The 22052-nt window shown below is 37.8% G+C and overlaps 2 protein-coding genes across 14 annotated transcripts in view; one reads left to right on the forward strand and one right to left on the reverse strand.

Moving 5' to 3' along the window:
* The window catches only part of GRIP1 (glutamate receptor interacting protein 1), a 312190-nt gene extending 308241 nt beyond the window's left edge, over nt 1-3949 (forward strand). For 12 of the 13 annotated variants that reach the window (XM_033058892.1, XM_033058897.1, XM_042779229.1 and 9 more), the window contains 2 exons: nt 918-1064; nt 2121-3949. In XM_033058892.1, coding sequence (XP_032914783.1) covers nt 918-1064; nt 2121-2357 — 384 coding nt within the window. In that variant the 3' untranslated portion in view covers nt 2358-3949. Of the gene's footprint in view, nt 1-917; nt 1065-2120 lie in introns of those variants that run through there. The other variant, XM_033058901.1, reaches the window with a different exon arrangement.
* An 853-nt stretch (nt 3950-4802) lies between these two features.
* On the reverse strand, nt 4803-19624 carry HELB (DNA helicase B). The gene is made up of 13 exons (XM_033058903.2): nt 18815-19624; nt 17345-17719; nt 14914-15122; nt 12752-13615; nt 11545-11716; nt 10640-10781; nt 9559-9689; nt 8447-8531; nt 7528-7587; nt 6792-6996; nt 6044-6178; nt 5398-5835; nt 4803-4922 (listed from the first exon to the last, which is right to left on the reverse strand). Exons 1-13 carry the CDS (start codon nt 19005-19007, stop codon nt 4836-4838), a joined length of 3096 nt encoding a protein of 1031 aa, XP_032914794.1. The 5' UTR covers nt 19008-19624; the 3' UTR covers nt 4803-4835.
* Between the last annotated feature and the right edge of the window lie 2428 nt (nt 19625-22052).

The following is a 22052-nucleotide window of genomic DNA, read 5'->3' on the forward strand; positions in this document are numbered from 1 at the left end:
ACTCCAGTGCCTGAAGAAGGGGAAAATAAAAGGAGTAAGTGGAAAAGGGAAGTTCCTTTTTAAAATCATAACATCTGTGCTAGAACAGAGTCTTCTTCTCTTAGACATGGTATCTCATTTTTACATTAACACAATTTACTTGCATAGGTCAGCATCCCTGATGTGAGGACTAAGAAAAATAAAAACCTAAGCATGCCACTTACCCACAAAGAAGTCTCTATCTTTATCTGTCAAATAGCTGAATTCACAGAACTATCTGTGAGGACTTGTCTTCTGAACACCTGAAAAACCTTCTCCTAACTGTTTCATTATCTTCTATTTCCTGCTTTTGAATGACCACCTCATGATTATGTAACCGCAAGAACACTGCCTGCAAGCTCTTTCAGAAGGAGCCTTATTTGTACTTCCTTCAAAGATTGCATTATAACTCTTATACTGAGCACTTCTGAGACTAGGCTTTACAGGGTGGACCACTGCCTGGACAAAACCAGGCAGTCTAGAGTTTACACCAACAATGGTCTTTACTCCCTTTGATTGAGGCCAGGTCTTCATACTTGAAGCAAAACTAAGCTTTATCTTATGCTCAGATCCTGGCAGCTAGAGGACAGAGAAACAAAATGATAAGAATCAAAAAGTGACACCAGAAAAGGTGGGCTAAATACCACAAATTTCCAACTGACAAGCAGAAGTGAAAAGGGCTGTTTATTTACAGAAGAATAAGTTGACTTCTGAGAATATTTACATAATGTCAAAATGGGGACAACTTTACTACTGTAAGTACCACATAGTAGGTAAGTGATCTCTCTAATGGAAAAAAAAAAATCACCAAAATCATCCTAGGAAGAAAACCTGCCTCATGCTTGTAGAAATGGGGACAAAGTTTTTTTCTTTCTCATCACATCAACTCTCCTCCACAGGTAACTTTGTACAAGGACTCTGATGGAGAAGACTTTGGGTTCAGTGTCTCAGATGGCTTATTGGAAAAAGGAGTGTATGTTAAAAACATTCGACCAGCTGGCCCTGGTGATCTGGGAGGTTTAAAACCATATGACAGACTTTTACAGGTAATGTTTCTGGCACTGTGCAGGTTTAGCATGAAGGGACGTGACATACAGATTACTTTGCAAAAAGATACATAACCACACTGGGGGGTATTTGGGCATGCATCTTTGGAGCTGTGATTGTAGAAAACTGCAGTTTTGCAGTTTTGTTACTTGGAACAGCCCTGTAATCTTCATTGCTTATTATATTTGAAATAATGAGCACCACTGTTTGTTTGTATTTCTGCTGGGAGGCATGTGTGTAGGGGGACCAGAAAGGACAAATGACCCTAATTGCTCTACACCACAGGCTTTGCTGTGCAGATTTCTTAGATTTCTTTTCTTAGCAAGAAAAGGCAGCATTTTATGGAGCTTTGGACTTTTATGCAGTGGCACTCAAGCTGGATTTTCCTGTGCAGTCAGGTTTATAGAAACAAATTCTTACAGAATGCTAGGTATTTTAGAACTGCAAAGGAGACATGCAAATGCTCTCTAGGAAGCTGGATTTCCATACAGATTTTTCTTTTTTGCTTTTCTTGATACAGACCTGAGAATTATTTCAGTGTTTAATTCAAGTGTTGACTGACATAGTTGGAATAATGTCATACTCCCTCAGCACCACACTTATCACAGTGCCAAGTTGGACTGTGATGAAAAAGCCAAATTATTTCTCAACTGGCCTCATAAAATATAAATATAAATTTATACATATTAGGTAAAATCAGGGAAGACCTGAACTGAACTGAAATTTCTGATGTGTTCTACTGCATTTAAATTGATGAACACCATGAAAGACAGCAAAACTCTGTGCTGTTGAATGTCATTATTGGAGTGAGTACTGTTAAATCTGGCAACAGCCAGCACCAGTGTAAATATCCCCACTTCAGCTACATTCTGTTTAAGAGTGAGTAGAAAACTTAACTGATGTCTTCAGACCAGACATCACAGTTAGTCTTATACAGGGTGATTCTTTACTTGGAATAGTTAAATCAAGCTCCATGGTCTCAAGGCTAAATTTGTTTCTCTTGCGATATTTTTTTTCCTAAAATGGTAACAAAAATCAATCTTCTCATCAATCAGGTAAACCACGTTCGCACGAGAGACTTTGACTGCTCTTTGGTTGTGCCCCTCATCGCAGAATCTGGCAATAAGCTGGAACTGGTCATTAGCAGAAACCCACTGGCATCTCAGAAAGGAAGCTCAGAACAACACACTTCAGGGGGTGGGGAGTGGGGCGACCCAAATGCTGCCTTCCTCCAGCAGAGCGGACACACCAGTGTCAGCACGGAGACACGGGATCCTACAAATACCTTATAGCAGAAACCACTGGAGCAGGACTTTGGGTAACTAAAGACATTATGGTGCTAAATCCATTCAGGATTTCTCTGAGATCGAGGCTTAGATGCTGAACAGCACTGAAAAGCACAGGAGGTCAGTTGGTCTGTCTCAAGGCTTCTATTAATCCACAGTTACTTTGGAAATAGTTTCATTCTTCATTAAATCAGTCATTCCATTCTAAAACAATCTAGGATTAGTAACAGTAAAAAAAAATACATAAGGGCCTTTTTTTCCCCAAATAAGAAACAGGGGAGATGTTTTAAACATGATCTAAATGTTCTCCCTTCAGCAGCAGCAGCAGCTGTTTGAGGGAAAAATACAGAGTTAACCTCTGCTAACAAACAGTAGTGTCCAGGTTACATGGTTTTTAAAAATCCTTTTATCAGGAAGGTGCTGCTGTCTGATGGACAAGGCAGAGTGGTTTATTGCACTGGGTTTTCCTGGGAAATGGCAACAACTCTGATTTTGGAAACCTTTATTCGCTGGCGAGAAGGGTACACTCATTAGACAAGGCAGGGTTTAGATGTTATAACAAAATGCTTGCAGGAAGCTGCAGTTTGCATTGAACATTACTCTCCTCTTCAGCAAACTTTGTTAGAACATACGTTATTCCCTATGCAATGAAATATTTAATGGTATGTCTTGCAATCTGTGAGGTTTTTTAAGCAGAGACTTTTTCAGTGGGATAAAACCTCTGACAGGGGATTACTGAAAAGAGTGAAACTGAAATGAGTTCAGACAAATTAGAAGGGTTTTTTTAAAAGAAAATGTCTTTTTTTAAAATTATGTCCGTGGAGATTGATACAAAAGCTCTCTAATAATCCATAAACCTGTAAACTTGTACTGTCACACATGAGCTTTTTAAGTCAATCAGTTTCTTGAAGGAAGAAAGGTCCTATTTAATATGCTTTGTTTTCCAGCCTTCTTTATGATAAACATTACCCCCTGCAACACATTTTTAGAATTTAAAATTGTAAATATATTTTACAAACACATCACACAAATGGTCTCCTCTCCCCTCTTCCCCCAAGCAATAAAAGACTGCCAGTTGCTTTATACGCTCACCAGCAGCTGCATTGGTTTATTCTGGTATTCAAGTTGTTATTGGTAATTATTGTTATTGGTGAATATAAAGATACTGGATTTGTACATTTGTAGAGTCTCCATATCTAAGCAATCACCTTACAGAGTTGTTTCTGGTCAATTTAAACTGTTTAATGTATCCCTATTGCTGTTTCCAATACATAAACAAGCTCACCTGCCCTGCACACACAATTATCTCTGATTTCTATTTCAGCACTGCCAGAAAAGGTCAGAATGACATTCAAGGCTGAATCATGTTATGAAAAAAAAACCAACAAAAACTCCAAGGTTCATGAGTCACTTAAATATGTATTTTTATTTGTAACAAATAAGTATTAAACTGTAAAGTATTTTTGTACAAATTTAATACTTTAATAGCATGATATTTATCGTCTATGTTATGTTTTTTTGAAATTAAAACTGTTGCAAATATTTGTATGGAAAAACTGTATAAACTGAAATAAACAGTGATTTAAAGACATTAAAAATGAGGTAAAGTTTTTTGACTTTATATTTTTCCCAGAGTTTTAGAAAAAATATCATTTTGATATTTATGGTATACTTTTTCCTGCCCTATGTGAAAAGAAAAAATTGTTAAAGGTAAGCAGGTTGTCCACATTTTAGTACAATGTGTCTGATGTTTGATTTAACATTCAATTTATTAATCTCAAAACTGCAATCCAGGAAGTCCCACAGTACACATGAGAAAACTGAAAGTGGAATGTTATTTGAATTCTGATTTAAAGTTTTGCTTTTCTCACCAAGATCATCATCAGCATAGAACTATTGGCTAAAACACCAATGGCAAGTTCTACATCATAGAAGAAGTTTTCTATGTCACTGATTGCAACTTTCTTGTTATGCCTATAAAAAGATTAAAATCCATAATCCATCCAAGCTTCATGGCCACATCAGAAAAACTGAGACCTCTTCATAAACTGTTTTTTTTTTTTTTAACTCAAGGAAACTACAGTTTTGACACATTGATAAGAGCACCTTATCAATACTGTGGCATTTGGAGATGGATAAATCTTGGAGATGGATAAATGGGATGGATAGCTAGGAGTCTGTAAATCAAAATACATCCTTGTGTATTTTTTAAGGGAACATCTGGATCCTCAAAGACCTGTAAGTTCATTCTTCAGCAAAACAGAAGAATTACATCATTTTTGATGACCAGTACACCAAGGAATCTACTAAAAATGGATCAATGTAAGAAAATGTAAGAGGTTCAGTATAAAACAAGCTGTTCTTCATAGAACATGCAAAACCAAGAAAGCCTTTGAAAGGCACCTGCATATTCAGCTTCTCCGTCCCAAAAATCTTGAACAGGTTCAGTAACTGTTCACACCAGGACCAATTAATAATTGTCTGTTAGTTTTTGAAAAGCTTCCTAGGAGTTTGTCCCAAAGTTAGATTCCTAAGTCTGGAAGATCCAAGTGGGGATTCTTCTACTGTTCTCTGTCAAAACAAAACAAAAATGTTATCCAACTTTGAAACAGACCTACAATATATTAGCTTTTTCAAAAAATGCTCTTTCTCCATGAGCTCAGGAAAAAAAAAATCATGTGTTGGCAGGTTTGATTTTATAAAAATCAAATTCAATTATTAAATTTTATATACATCACTCACAGCATGTCACCTAAAAAATGACATTTTTTCACAAACCATAAGCTGATACAGCTGGCCAACAGATCACTGAGAGTAAAAACATGTATAAGTTTATTACTGTTGACATTAAATCTTTATTTTCTGTATTAGCCATATATTGCTCTGCAAAGACATCTGCCAAATTTGATTGCATTACCAATTACTGGTCAACTTGAAAATTATTAAATAAATGTTAATAAAACAATCGTAATGGTGCCCAGGCAACTTATGGTGGTGAAAGAGTGCAAAAGTTTAAAAAAAACTTCCTCATTAAGGAGATACTTACAGGGGGGTTTTTTGTAGCATCCTCAGATGCAGGAATTTGTCTTTTACATGGACTCAGCTGCAAACTGATCATCTGCTTTTCACTGAGAACTGACGACCCTTCCTGTATCATGAGGTCACTTGGAAGTTCAGGTGGGTCAGGAGCACCTTGAGTAACAGAAACAGATTGAGCCTCCAGCTCTTGACTTTGCCAGCACTTCATCAGGGGAGAGGACATTTGTTTGGGACAGCTGTTTGTTTCCGCAATTGCCTCTCTCAGAAATCTCTGCAAACGTGTTTTTCTGGTTATCTCCTTGTTCTTTACTGCTCTCCTGAGGTGCAGCTCCTCAGCCACGACGTAGACGCGGCAGCGTCCCCTGGTCACGGCTGTGTACACGTGCTGCCAGTGCTGCCGGCCGGCATTGCCAACCACGTACACAACAGTCCTTTCCTCAGAGCCCTGAAACGTGGGAGAACACTGGTTTAAAGGCTCATCTCAAAAAATAGTTAAAGAAAAGACAAGAATGAGGAACTTGGAGGCAACTGGGGACACTCTCGAGAATATTTTCCATCCTGCATTCAAGGAATTTTAGTTTCAGGAAAAGTTTCTGATTCTTTCATGAGAGAATACAGTGCATTAGCTCAGCTCACAGCTGCTGTGTTTTTACCTGGAATGTGTGAATAGTCCTGGCCCAGGCATGCTTTATGTGACACAGCTTCCTCAGTGCCTTGTACTTCACAGTGAACGTGGAGCCGTATGTGCTGCTGATGGTCAGCAAGCGCTGCTTATCAATTTCTTTATCCTAAAGGAATAGCACAACACTCAGCAGTGAGCCTGGATCAGCAGCTGGAGCAACATCTGCACTTCCCCTTCTAGCTTTCCCTGAAGTTACAACAGCTGCAACATCAACCAGCTGAAAGTTGCAGAAGAGGCTAAACCCAATAAATTGCTGTCTTTCACTGACCACCTTCAAGGAAAATAGTTTTCACTGTTCAGGGCCTACTCTAACTACTAACTGCTCAACTCACAGAACCCAACAAAAAATCATTTTTTTGTTGCTGTTACTTTTAGGCCAGCTTGGTTTTCTGCCAGGGAAAACTTAAGCTGTAACATTACTCTTTACTTCAGATTATGTTAATTACATACATTTTATCAATTACAATACATCTGAGTATTTACACAATCTATTTACACTGAACACAACCAGACCAACTGAAACACAGTGTACAAAAAAGCCCAGACTTGAGGTTTTTTGAATTCTCTGTCGTACCTTGCCTCTTTCATGCCTTTTACATAATTGTTTAGCAGAACTAAGTAGGTAATATGGGCTAAACTTAAAAAGTGTGAATTGTTTTGGGTGCCAAATAATTTCCCACTAGGCTTTCTTTGTGCAAGGTCTTGTAGCAAGGACTTACCTCTGTTATGAAAAATATATCTCCATTGCAGAGTCGTTTTCCCTCGTCATCAGCCTCTGCAGTGAATGTGATTTCTCCATTTCCGCATTCCTGGCCATTGGGACCCTCTCCGACATCACAGGCTGCCAGCAGATCCTTGAGATACACATTGCGCGTGCTGGCAATCTTGTCCCCCATCTGAAATAGAAGTCGGTTCTTATGGTCTCTAGGTCAGAGAAAGAAAAAGGGGAAAGTGTATTTACAAAGTGTGCTTTTACCATCTCTCAGTATTTTTTCTCTTTTCACTCTCTATACTTGACCCAGATTAAAAACTTTAATAATATTCAAAACAGGGTAATACTTTTGTGTCTTGAATTTTTGTGAAACCACTTGGTAAAAAACAGTAATATAGAGTAGCACAGAAATATTTCAGAATCTATTTAGAAATCATATAGTACAAAAAAAAAAATTAACCTTGAGGGTTTTTTTCATGATGCTTTTATATGAATTTTGAATATTCAATAGTAACTTAAAATCTCAGAATTCACATAGTGAATTTAAATGAAAAGCAGTTTACCACTGTTCAAAATAAAAATAAAGAATCCATCAAATAAACTTTATTGTATGAATGATTTATAACATAATCAGATGAAATATTAGAAGTTTTACAATCTTATTTTACGGTGTTGGCCTGGCTATAACCCTTTAAAAATCAAAATTGGATTGGTCACAGGAAAAATACGAAACACTGGCTTACCTGGTTAAATGATTTGAATAGTGTTGGCAACAAAGTTCATTTATTAGATCACAATCTTGCCTAAATCATACAAAAGAAGAACAAAATCATTATATACAAAATATACAATTACAAGCAACATCACATTAGCATTAGTTTATAAATAATGGAAAAAGCCCCTTTTCTCTCTGATGATCTTCCACCACCTATTAAGAACAATTACTTATTCAGAGTTTAGAAGACAGTGCAGTAGAGGAACAGTTTTGTTTAAATACCACAGAAAGTTTTTTCACTGTACACCTAGATTAGTTAATATGTTTTTAAGATAAAGAAGAAAACTAAAGAAAAACTAAAACCTGGACAGATTATTTTCTGTCTGTGAATATATTAAAACCAGCAAGATTTATTTGCTTTTCAAAGACCTGGAATTTTAACTTTTAAATGCAGTTTAAGTACCTATAAATATGTTCTAGAAGAATCATACACAAAAATCACTAACAACAGTATTGTAGCTGAATGCAGACTGGAGAAAAAATGAGTATCAGAGCAACTCAGCATTCATAAATCACTTATTAGCTTGTTGTAAGTAGTGGGTGGTTTTTACTCACTAAGAAAAGGTTCTTCACAATTAAAGGTTCTTTTTTCCTAAAAAAAACCTTTTTTGTGCAGAACTCCAGGTTATGGACTATTGGTACCAGCGCACGTTACCCCTTTTATTCCTTCAGTGCATACTGTTCATGCTCCTGTGATTACTAACTCCCAGTCTTTCTTCAAAGTGTGCTAGAGCCCTACATCCCCCCCTTCTTAAGTGGTGAGTATTCCAAGTATCTAGTAGTTTTATGCTATTGCCACTACTCTCCCTAACTCAACACACTCAGCTATTTTTAGATTGTGGTTGCTAGCAAGGGTTTTTTCAATGTCTGCCTGCACACTCCATTACCTTCTGAAAGCAATGAACTGTGATTGTTTGGCATCCTCCAATCCTGGCCCTTTTTTAAGTAAAATCTTTATTGCAGTTTGTAAATCTGTTTTAAAGATATAAAAGGTAAGGCATAAAAATACTCAGAATTTAAAAAAGAAAAATAGAACTGAATATGAAATTGTCTTTGCTTATTTCTTGCTTTAATGACATCTCAACTTGTTTAAAACAAAACAAAAAAGAAACAAAAACACCCCTGAAAAAATCCCACACAAAATCACACACCCCCCAAAGAAACAGAAATACACCACAAAATCCCCAGTTAATCCACTATTAAAATCTGAGAAACAAGAGTGATAAAAGAAACAAATTCTCATTTCTGTGTTAAACAACACCTGCATGGAGCATATTTCATGCAAAAGAAGGTTTTGATACAGCACATTGAAGAGGTAAATATCAAATATTTTCAAGCCACAGACCTATATACTTGGATTTCACAGAGAAAACCTACTTTCAGTGTTCTGTTTGCTGAATATTTTGCTAGAGTAAGATAAGGTGATAATGTCTGCATTATTTTTTTCCACATTCCTCTCAAAGCTTTTTGATGCATATAAAAGAGAGGCCACTCAATCCACTTATACCAAATAAATGCCAAAAAATCCCAGTAAAGAATGGCTCTAGCCTTGACCCCAAAACATTTTAAAATAAATACTGGCATCCCTTCTTAGAATTTTCCTAACTCAATTCTACAGCAGGGAGCACATGCCTGTCCAGCACACCATACTGTTACAGTCAATTTTTACTCAAATGGTTCACCTCTGAATCAATTCTGAAAATCTCTGAAGGTTTGACAGCTCCAGCTCCAGTAAAAAAGACAACCACATTCGATTACAGTGGTGGAAGCTGTCCCCCATTTCAAAGTCTAACTGGTGAGCTGGAGCTCTCCAGACCATTCTTTGCACTTCAGGTCTTGCTATGTGCACTTACAGAATGCAAAAGACAAACTATGAATGTAGCATTTAAATTTATACCACAGAGCCAGACTAAAATCTTCCCAAAATTTTTGTTCCAGACAATAGTCTATGCTTTACCAAATGGAAAATCAAGATCACAAACTGACTGTACACACATACTCTCACAATTCCCACCAGCAGGCAAAGCAATAAAAATAAATTTCTTCTCTGGGGTTGGCATTGTTATTTCCTCATTCCAAGCAGAAATTTTCAGCACCTCATCAAATTCAGGAAGCTGCCGGTGAGAGATTCTGGACGAGAGCATTGGAGGGAAACCGAAAAGTTATTTTCAGTTAAAGAATTCCAGCATATCATCATCTGCATCAGCCTGAAGTTCACCACTTAGAAATTTTTTGTCATCTACACTACTTGCCCTGAAAACTCTTTCCTCAGAGTATGACTTAATTTCACATCAAAAAAATTGGTAGTTTATTCTCTAAACCTTCCACCACTGCAGCAGACACTTAGCATTGCCCATACAGTTCTTCCCATGGGAGCAAAATGCAGTAAAACAGAAGTGTTATCAAAAAGTAAGTAAGAATGTTTGTAAAACACTTAGTAGTTCTGGACATCTTGCAAATGTTCAGAATATTCTCAAATTCAATTAACATCAAAACCTAGATTTTGTTCTTAGAGATTTAAAAAAGAAATCAAGCACTAATAGGAAACAGGACTATTTCCAAAACAAAAGTAATGCAAATGCTGGAAACATTTAGACTCTTTTGGTATTGATACAGAAAAAAACCAGAAAGAAACTGATGTAATGGCCCTTTACATTTAGACTCTCCAAGCAATTCAGTCTGTTTTAGTTGTTGTCACACTTATCAGCAAAATCTTAAAAACTTCCTTTCTAGAAGAACAATTGTATTCCATTTTAGAAGGCAAAAAGTCAGTTGTGCATTTACAATTCATTTGAAAACAGAGTATCTGATAGCATAATAGTGAGATACATCCTATAAAATTCAAGATTATTCCAGCACACACATTTTTTGTGCAATATACACTTCTGAAAAAATCTGTAGGGTTTTGTTGCTGTTGTTTTGGGGGTTTGTTTATTTTTAAAACCAGTGTTACAGATTTGGACTAAAAATACCTAGCAGAAGCAGTACTACATAGTCAAATCTGGATGCACTGCTATTTGCAGGTAAAAGGCCAGGCAAGAATTCCAAGAGTCCTTCACACACACATCAGGATATCCTACCTTGATGCGTTATCTACAATTAGTTGTGATTCAGCTCTGTGGTTAGTTCGCAGTTCCACACAAAAGCCTCTTGGTTTTAGACCCTCAAAGATATCAGCTAACATGTTTCCTGGGTCTATGCTTGGTAGCTGTCTAGTATCACCTAAACAGAATGCATGTTAGTTTTTGTGAGAAGGAATAACATATCATCTGTTGAAAACTGTCTTTAAAAAAACCAACACTGGAATGAATAAATACTCAAACCTCTACAATAGTAGCATCCATCCTTAATACAATTCACATGAAATAAAACTTTCAAGCATCTTAGAAACTTCAGGAATAATGTTGTCATGTAGTTTAAGTTTTTTACACTCTTCACTCAGTAATGCTTTACTAGCAAGTGAAAATCCCTCTGCTTGATAGGCACTGACAGTGATCACATCTTATTCAAACACACTTTGAAAGCTACATATTTAAAAACAAACGCCATAAATGGCATGTCAAAAAGGAAACCTCTAAGAAAGCAAAAAAATTTGACTTTACATTTCTTTGCTCTCCTTTTTAAATTAAAACAAGATGATCCTAGCATTAAGAATGGCATGAAAACTCCCTTCTAACATACGATTCATATGCTAACAATAGCTCCTTCAGATTTAAGGAAATCAGAGAAATTTCCCAGTTGCAAGATGTAATAACCTACCACAGGGAAGTCAGACAAAACACTGCCAGATAGATAATGGAGACAATGATACTATCATACTGATAATTGGAAAACTGTCAATCTCATCTGACCTTAAGAAATAGCAGAAGTATCCATGTACAGAACAATGTAACATTCTGAGGTTTTTTAAAAGACTCATTGGGAGCTCTGATACACTGTATATTGTGCATTATTAAACACTGAATAATGCTAAATTTGCACTTACCTAGAATAATAAGTTTAGCAAGCTGAGCATGCTCACACAAGAGTTTTAAAACTAAACTAAGGATGTGTACAGACACCAAACTTCCTTCATCTACAATCAGAACTGTAACTGCAGAAAACTTCCATGGCTGTGCCTGCTCACTCCGACTCCACGCTTTAAAACTATAGATAATCTAGAAATAAATAAAAATAAAGCAAACTTTGACATTAATCAACTATAAACTATTTTATAAAAGTAGACAGTGTGGTATCATCTAATGTATGCACAGTATTATCTAAAATTCTGAACTTATACCTGCAAAGACTCAGAAGACTCAACAATTCAGTCTTATTCTCCTCGTCAGTGAATACATTTCTAGCTGAGATTACCAACACTGACTTACATAAAAGCAGAGTCTTTTTTTTCCTGCAGGAGCTGTTAAAGACACAAGGTCAGCCATTAGGTTGCTCAGTAACAGAACACCTCCTACTGCATCTTGCTGTCATTAATAATTCCCAAAATTGCATAAGGAAGGGGAACAGGCAACTAACTATCCACTCCCCAAAGATAAAATAAGCCAACAGTACTTTTTGTGTTATTGTAATTTCAATTTATATGGTTACTCCACAACTCCAATGGCTTCTTGGCACCTTTTGCTACCTAGAACTGAAACCAAACCTAGGCCTAAGTTTATTAACAAAGAGTTTGCTTCTACTTTTTTATTTTAAAAAATCCATAATACCTAGCATTAATTAAGAAAACAGTGTGCAAGTGAAATTTCTCTCATTATTCAACCCCAGGCTACTGATCTTATCATGTGCTGTTATGATTGCTAGGCAACAGGATCCTAGAAAACATCTCTACCACCCAGAAATTATTTTTGTCTTCATTAAAATAAAATGCAAAACTGAGAAGCTGTAAAAACCAGATGCCCTAGAGAAGCAGAAGTTTCAGATGTATATAAATAATAAAGAAATCAAAGTTACCAAACAATGTATTTCAAATGACTGATTTTTAATTTCCCAAAACATAATGCTGACTTTCAGATGCTGGTAAGCTGTACCCAAGAATTAACATTAATAATGATAATAGGCTACACATTTCTTACAGGGAAGCTCAATAACAAGCCTTTTTTTTTTCCAAAACAAGAATGGACAGTGCTAAAAGGTGTTTCAGAACCTAATTTAAAAAAAAAAAATCAAGAAACAAAATCCAAAACAAACCTTACCTGATGCAGTGTATATGCAGGAAGCTGTGTTTTTTCTCTCAAAAGACTTGTTGCCCTCCCTGTAGGTGCAGTGAACAGTACATTCAAAAATTTTTTTGCATACGTATTCTCTGATTCCCAGTGATGATCAAATGTATTCCATTCCTCAGAAGCATCCAAGTCTTTTTCAAAGTCCTTAGAAGCAGCTTCCACTTCTATTTCCATCTGCTTTAAATGACGAAAAAGGCAGCTAACTATTGTACTCTTCCCACAGCCTCCTTTTCCACTTATGATTGTGACAGGATTAGCACAAATTTTTTTTACAGCAATCACCTGATCTTTGTCTACCTCTGCTGTACTTTGGATACCAGACAGAGAGTCCACCTCCTTTTCAGGAAAATGATTTTCACCATTATGATTGTCTGGAATATTTTCCTCCATTTCATGTGCCTGGGTAATATTTATTTCATTATCTACTGTTTCTCTTGGTGACTCAGAAATGCTAAGTATCTTTTTCACATCCACATCCAGTTTCCATGTGTTGTTTGACAGAAGGTCACCTATATACATTGCAATATCTTTTTCAGATTTGTAAAGATGAGGCAGAAACACCAGCTTTTTTTCCTTAATCACTATATTCTGATCTTTCAAAAATTCAAGAGATTGCCAAACATGCTCAATGGACATGTGACTGGACACAAAACGAGCTAATTCATCTTGATCTTCATACGTGTGTCCCATCTGTCTACAGCGTGTCTTGAGCTGATCATACAGAATTAATGCATTCTTCTGCAGGTCAGGAATCTTCCAGAGGAGATGTTCACACTGACAGAAGGCAGCCCACGTTGCCTCACAGTGAGGAAGGTGCAACTCCTTGTACAGAATCTTCTCCCCAGAAAGAGTAAAAGCAAACACAGATTTATTTCAGAAGAAGTTAGCCTCTTGTTGAATAACATTCCTCCTAGTAAATACAAATTGAAATTCAGAGGGTGGAAGTTTGCAAGAATGTACATATTTTTCATAAAGTAAAATACTTAAAAGTAAGCTGGAATAATTCCTCTTAGTCACTCTTCTGTATGAAACAGAAGCTTTAAAAATAAAAAACCTAGCACAGAAATTGGGTATTAGGGAGAACTCATGCACACCAAATTTTCATGTAAAAGTACATCAACTGAAGAAACAGAGCACAGGAAAGCCATTGGACAGAATACTGTACCCAATTCTGAACATGGTTCAAGACATAAAACACCTGTACAGACTTTACTACAAAATAGTGAAATGTTTAGATGTGCAAAACAGATGAATTATTGAGAGCAAGAAAAATTAATTGCACTTGCTCAGTCATAAGAGAAAAAGCTAAAGAGAGTCTTCAAGCAATAAAAAACTGCAGTGAGAATGCAGGTCCTTGAAGCAAGAGAGCAACAAGCCCATATTGCATCAAAGAACAGTCAAACTGGACATCAGGAAAATCTTCTTAAAGGAAATTATGGGAAACACTGGAATATATTGGTGACCCTGCTGGATCTCTGAAATTAGAGCTCTTAAAGACAAGTCAGAACATCCATCAGTAAAGCACAGGGGGCATAAAGCAGAGGGAAAACCAACCATGTTTGTGAACAACTAAAGCTTTAGCTCTCTTGTGAGGTACAGAACTGCAAAGGTCAGGAGCAGCAGCAAAGCTCAGGGCAAGCACAGCAAAGGAAAACAGGAAGTTAAACAATCACTGTAAATTCCATTACAAAAACAAACTACTGGACCAGATGACCTCCCACAGAGAAACTTACCAACCTTACTATGAAAGCATAGATCTTGTTGTATGTATGAGGAACTCAAAGTCTCACCAGTACAAAACTGAAGAGAACAGTTGAAGATTTTAAATTAGCTAACTTTTGGCCCAATTATCTCAAGCATTTAATTTTCTGTCCCTTGTAGAAAGTACTAAACAAATGGTTGTAACAAAACCACTTTCCAAAATCATCTGAGATTAATTTATTCTAGACCAACTGGAAAAATAAAATCCTTTGCTAAAACTGAGTCCAGTACATCATCCATTTCCACATGAACTATGCTCAGCCTCTACAACTGCCCATTGAATCAAGTGAACCCAACTAAAACAGCACAGTAGTCTGATGCACCTCAAACACAACAAACACCATATTTTTACCAAATGTAACATTACTTACCCTGCTGAACCCAAGTTTCCATGGCTCATCCTTTAGTATCTCATCCAATTTTGTTGCCATCTCATCAGCTACCTCCTCATCATCCGTATCAGCCTTTCTTTCCCAACACATCTTATCTAACAGACAGCAGAAGTGGCGTGGCAGAAGAATCGGCATGAACTCCAGAATCCTCGGAAAAGCCAGAGCTACCAATACCGCCTTTCCTGCAACTGCATGGACCATAAACACAGGAAGTGTTATGCCATACACAAAGATTGCTGCAAAATTATTCATACTGACTCTGTCTCCATCCTTCTGCTCCCCTATATCCAAGACATCACAAATTGCTCTCATTTTTTTACTTTCTGTAACCCTTTCCAAATTTTTTAAACTCTGTTTTCCCTGAACTGCCATAGGAAAAAAACAGTGCACACAGATGACACAAAACCAGCAACTAAATGTACTCACTTGGAAAATACGTATCATGCACTTGGTTTAAACTGCAAACTCAACAGCATTTTGTACTCAATAGCATTTTGTAGAAAGTCAGTTCAGACCTCAGCACGCCTGCCTCTTACCTAGAAGTAATTTTCATACAGATGTACAGAAGAACCCTTCAAATGCAAAACAGGGAAAGAGGCTTCTAAATTTGTAGTATCAGATCTGTAGAGGAACTTACAAAAAAGGTGCTCTCCAATGCCTTTCTCAACGACCCCAAAATTAAGGTATCACTTTTCCTGTTTACACCAGTCAAGGGCTGAGAGGAATAATGAAACTGCTCTATATTTTGCTTTTAAAAACTAATTTAAGAAGAAAGTGAGACTTTCAGAAGCTTTATCTCTTAGAAACAAAAAGCTATTTTTATTTAAGCGTTAAGGAAAATTCAAAACGTTCATTTTTCTCACTTAAGTACTTTTTCTGATGAGTCTTATCCTCATAAAGACAAAACCTTTTCCCTTTTAAGAAAGTACTTAATTTACATCTAAATCATCATTACACACTATTTCCAGGCACAAAAAAATATCATGAAGGCTAAAAGAACAAACTACTTGAGTCCATAACAATTAATAACAACAAAAAAATTTACAACACTAGCAGTAGCAATTGAGGTAGCGGAATGATCTATATTGTTCAATGATAGAGAAAGATTAAAGCTCAAAATGTAGCAAATTAATTTAAGCTAGATACTAGAACAAAACCACCAAGTACAAGAAGGATGAAGAGAGTACATAGGCACAGTGTGCAAATCTTTTCTATCATTACAAAAAGAGAACAAAAATCCTGAAAGCCTACAGAACTCTAAACGCTTTCTTCTCCTTACAGGGATTTGAAGTAAAGTCAGTTCAAGTCTAGCAGAGACTCTGAACCCTCCTGTTACACATAATTTGACATCCAAAAGCATTACCTCCATCTCTGACCTGACACTGCCCACTAAACCAGGTACTGGAAAACTTTGCTTGCCTACACGTAACAGTAGGTAGGCCCAACCTGTCCATACACGTTATGGAAACAGACCATCAGAACAAAACAAGAACTCTAACGTCAGACTTTCTCTGCATTTATGTTTTGCTTCAGAGCAGCTAAGCCTAGTCCCACAGACTGAATGCTCGTTATGGATCAGAGTACCTCAGGAATGCAAGTGGAACACACTGGGTTTCATCCAGCAGGATACAGTAAGTACTTTCAGAGACTGCATCACAGTGGGGACAAGGGGGATGTCTGCTTCAAAAGCACACTACTGATCCAATCTCTAACACTCAGGCAGTCACATTTATGTAATCACACCAACATTGACCACAATAGCATCTTCAGAAGTCTGAACTATCTCCATGAGGACACACTCCAGTGCTTCCGCCATCTGCTCCCAGCCATATCAATCTGCTGACAGGATTCAAACATATCTAGATAATTCATTTAGTGCAGCTGATTAGGACTAGGCTGAACTTCTTCACTGATCCCTGTACCACAGAGAAGCACCTATACTACTTCTGAACATGTGCCAGCCCTAAAAAGCCATCACCATCATGCTCAAGTGGTGCTGAACCCATTTTTCAATAAGCCTTGTCATAGCTGAATAAACTACAGGAAGCAGCAGTGTCTTTGCATCGTAGAAACACAGAAGCATAAAATGGTTTGGGTTGGAAGTGACCTTAAAGATCAACTAGTTCCAAACCCCTGCCACTGCCAGGGACACCTTCCACTAGACCAGGTTGCTCAGAGCCCCATCTCACCTGGCCTTAAGCACTTCCAGGGATGGAGCATCCCTAGCACAGACAATTCTACTTAGCCTACAGAATTCAAAAGCAAAGTCTTTCTATATGCCTATCTTTAACTGATCAACTGTCCTACTGTCCTGAAATATTTTAAAATAAAAGATTAATTTGAATATATATTTCAAATTAATACATGTTAGTTTGAATGTAGTATATGAGATAGAACAGGCTATACCTACATGATTTTAAAACATAATAGAAGATGTCATAATCCTTGGTATCTCTTTGGATCCTCCTTGGCTGTAGCTGTGAAACTTGGAACTCCTTTAGTTTTTCTTCAAGATTGCTAAAACTCAGCACAGACTCCGTAGGAAGCCAAGCAAAAAATTTTTCTTTCCAATTTTCAGGAACACCACATTTGTTAAGAAAGAGTGAAAATACTTGTCTGTTGTTTTCTTCTACATCAGTCTGCAGAAAGTACGACGGATATCCTTGCATAAAGTACTTCGACCCCAATTTTTTAGCTTTAACATTAACCTTCCACCAAGGGTCAACTAATGGAAAACGTCCAACTACTACATACTCCTTTTTGGTGTCGAATTCCTGTATAATAACTGAATCATTAAAAAGAAAAACAAATTCAGTGTTAATTACTAGTCATAAAAATTAAAAGTTTGTGTTGATTAAAAGAGTTTTGTTAGTTCAATGCTGCTGTCTTTTCTGTAAGTTGTAGTAGCAAAAGTTAAGCAGGGGTTTTCAGTCTCTCCACTAATATTTAGAAATAAAGAGAAACCAAATTCAGAAACAAGAACTAAAACTCTTTTTATAAGGATGACGAATAAATCTCACTTATGAATTTATTGATGTAATTAAATACACATGGTTTAATATTACGGTTTACTATTTATTCCAAGTCAAGTTTACAACTGAATTTTAAACAGTTTTATCACAAAATATTCTATCACAATGCCTGCATAATCTTCACATACATTTTGTAGACCAAGTATTTCCATCACTGAACCCACCAAAATTATAAGGAATTCATATAATAAATTCTTAACATTTTTATGACCTGGTTTGCCTCCTCTTTGCCTTCAAAAAAAAAATACACCATTCCATGATCGACAACTGGAGACCAATTGCCATGACCAGAACAAAGTGGGCACCTAAGTTTAGCAGGGTCCCTTCCTCACCAGGACAGCTCTTAGGTCTGCAATAATTTATTTATTTCTCCCTGGTCATTTAGCTCCGTTTAGCCCTTTTAAAAACAACTTGCAGATAAAATACTTTTTAGGCAGAGGTTGCTCCAACTTCTCCTACTTTTCTAATTGCTAAGTAGAAAGTTGGAAATCATTAACATGAAGTACACCGATGTCATAAAAGAAAAAAAAAAAAAAAAAAAAAAAAAAAGGAGGGTTTTTTTGTGAAAGTTAACTTGAATGGGAAAGCCTTGTTTCCTTCCTGTTGCAATCCGGCGCCCCAGAAGAGCACAGACCACGCTTCCCTTGCACTACCGGTTCATCACCGCTCCGGTTCCCATTCCCACAGCGGGCAGGGCCGGCAGGGCCCGTTCCCTCGTGGGGAGCCGGGCCGGGCCCACCCCCGCCTCCCCCGCCGCCATTCCCCGCTCGCTCCCGCTGCCCTGAGCCCGGCCCCGAGCACGGAGGGCACCGCACCCGCCCGGCCCGGCCCGGCCCGGCGCCCCTCACCGGAGCGGCGCGGGGGCAGCGCGGCCGACAGCTCCCGCCCGGCGGCCTCCAGGAGCGTATCCTCCACCAAGAGCGGCTCCTCCTCGAAATCCTCGTCGCTCTCCTCCTCGTCGCCCGGCGCCTCGCAGCGCAGCGGCCGCAGGTGCCCCCAGAGCTCCAGGTGCGCGCCGCGCTCCCGGCCCGACCCCGCCATGCCGAGATCTCCCCGCCCCGGCGAAGGGCGGGCCGGCGGGCGGGAGCGGCGCGGGGTCGGGATACTCGGAACCGCGGGAACGTAACTCTGTGTTTACATGGCCTCTGTCACATGCACCATCGGATCATAACGTCACGGTTCCAGTATATCCGATTATCAACCCGCCGCCCCTGGGTGAAATTGCATAGTTTAATGTTATATATGACTGGCAAACTGTTCTCCGGAAGCCCTCATTGGAAATCTGGGAATCGCCCTTCCTTCCCTACACTGGGACCCTGGCAGCGGCTGCTCAGTCTTCGCTTTTGCTCAACTCCGCTTCCTTGCCTTTTCTGAAACTTCATGGCAGCTCATTGATGAAATAGCAGCCCTTCTCATATTCACTATTATCTCTCACTGAAGTCCCGCAGAAAACCTGCTATTCAGTCATGAAAGCAAGTATTTCTACAACCTGTTTTAAACTCATCTTCACTGGTTAGTAGTTAGTAGGTTAATAGTTGTTACACAGCTCTGCTTTTTCAGCAGCATTTCACAGCTGTATCTTTGCACGTTCACACCACTAGCAAGCATGTGTTTTCATCAATCAATTAAGTTTTGTAAAATTTATTTTAAAATAAAATCATTTTGCTGACTCCTGTGGTTTGATTTGCCCTGTCTTTATTTTTTGTAACTATTTTCTTCCAGTTTCTTCTTGTGCTTTATACTGTCACACAGTACACTGAAGCCACTGTGGATCTTGCTGCTGCTTCAGATCACTGGCAAGCAGGTTAAAGGAGACACAAAAGCAGCAGGTGCTGATGCAAGGCTGGTGGATTCCTCTGATTGAGATTAAATAACTGGGTGGTTTTGCACCTCAAAAGACCAAAGTGCAACATAGAAATGTGCCCAAGACTACACTAAATAGAATGCAGCAAATAATTTTCCCAGCTTCTGAGAAGCTGTGAGCAGCACAGACATACCCATCACAACAGTGGCATTGGTTGTTCGTGAGTGTGTTTAGAACAAGTGATGTATAATAAAAGAAATCAACATACAATTATTACTTTACCTGAAAGAGACACAAATCTTTTCCACATTGTTTCATGACTCCTTCCCATGCATGATGCATGAGGCCTTCCACCTGCAGGACTACCCTACAAAGAATGTCCCCTTCTTTGCCACCTTCCTCCTTCTAAAACCGAAGGGCCTTCAGCTCTCACACAGAAGCATGGGACTCTTCCTCTGCCTGGTGTGGTTCTCTGCCCCTTCTCCATCCCTGGGAATACCTACACTACTGTGTCAAAGTAATACCTGTAACACAACAGAGACGTGTAAATACTGCTGTTACTGTTTTAAAACCCAGCACACATAAGAATATTGAAATAGTTGTTTTCAGTTTTTATGGGATAAATATTGGGATTCTTTCTATAGCTTAATTCACAGATAATGAAGTAACTGCTTTACCTGGCAGACTGAAAACACATGACCTATAAAAGGGAGACATGAGAGGGGATGGAAACATTGATGCTAAAGTTAAAAATTTAAAGCATTAGCTTATGGAAGTGCTTAATGGTGTTAGACAGTCATTCATCTGAATCAGTACTTTAAGATACTTTTTTCCTTATGAAACATCATTTCACACTTAACTATGTATTTGTTCAAGTGAAACTGGATATCTGAATGCCCCAGCCTATTCTGAAAATTCAAATTTAATACTATATTCAGCAAGGCTGACTGGAATTTCCTTGTCTTTCTGTCATCCACACTATACATGCTGAATTCTTGTATGATGCCTTACATTGCCATTTCTCCTTATCATCCAGCAGGATTCATCCTGGTTATGAACGGCTTTATGTGTGCCCAGTGATTTTCAAAAATATGACTATTTGCTGCTCCTGTGTAGTCAGCTGGGTTGTCTAGAGATAGGTGAGGATTAGATAGTTTTTTTAATATTTGAGACTAAATGTTTTGCTCCTTTCAGGAAAGGAAATGAAATCTTGTGATTGCAATGAGGATCAATTGGTCAAGCTTCAGTCCCTTCCCCTGACTTCATGTTATCCCATTCGCTTTTATTGTTTTCACTTCATTTCAGAATTTTTTCCTTTTTTTTCTTTTTTTAGCATTTCATTTCATCAATTTCTTCTCCTGTCTCATTGTTTACCATTCTTCCCTGATTTTGGGATTTCAGTGTGAAGAATTTTGGCAACTTTTGATCCTTTTCACCTCACCTCATTTCATCTCAGTACATTTTGTTGTAGTCACTCCATTTTCAAATTTTTTTTAGTTGCCTTTTATTTTATCAAATCTCCTTTCCAGATTATTCATTACACTTTGTTCTCTGATTTCAAGATTCCATTTCCTTTCCTGTCACAAAGGTTTTAAATCGTACTTTGAAAAATACTTGGAAATCTTAGATAGCCTTTGGGAATGAGCTTATTCTCCATCATGTCTCAGCTCAAATACCACCCTAAAATCCAAAAATATACAGTAAACAGAAACATGCTTTGATAGCCCTTTGATTTCACCTTCCAATGCACCATGATATCACTGTCATGGTAATTCATTATTCTTAAAGTATAATCTGTCATGACACTAAAGAAGTTAGTGTTACTCTTCTGTCCATGGAGAGAACCTCTTTATAAATTTGAACACTTGAAAATTATAAATTTGAACATTTGAAAAAATGCAAATGCCTGAAAAAAAAAATCATGATGAACAAGGAGAGATAATTTGCTGTCTCTCACTGCTTTGTGTCTTGTCCCACAGCAGCAAGTTTTCATTTAATAAGAAACATGCCCACATAAATCTCCCTCTTTTACATAGGTGTGTGAAATCCTACTCTGAAAACAATTTTCAGAACACTTTGACACGTACCATTTATACACAGAAGGGTTATATTTATGCAAGCCTCCAGATTTAAGTGAAACTTGCTTACACTTTTTAGTGTTTCCCCACACCAGACACCCTCTTTCACATGATGACTAGCAGTTCATCTTCAGATCTAACTAGGACTGGGAGTAGGGGGGGGACTCCCTAGTCTCAAATTTGCCTGCATATTCACTGCTTCCT

Source organism: Catharus ustulatus, chromosome 4, assembly GCF_009819885.2.
Source record: "Catharus ustulatus isolate bCatUst1 chromosome 4, bCatUst1.pri.v2, whole genome shotgun sequence".
In the NCBI taxonomy this organism is placed as follows: Eukaryota; Metazoa; Chordata; class Aves; order Passeriformes; family Turdidae; genus Catharus; species Catharus ustulatus.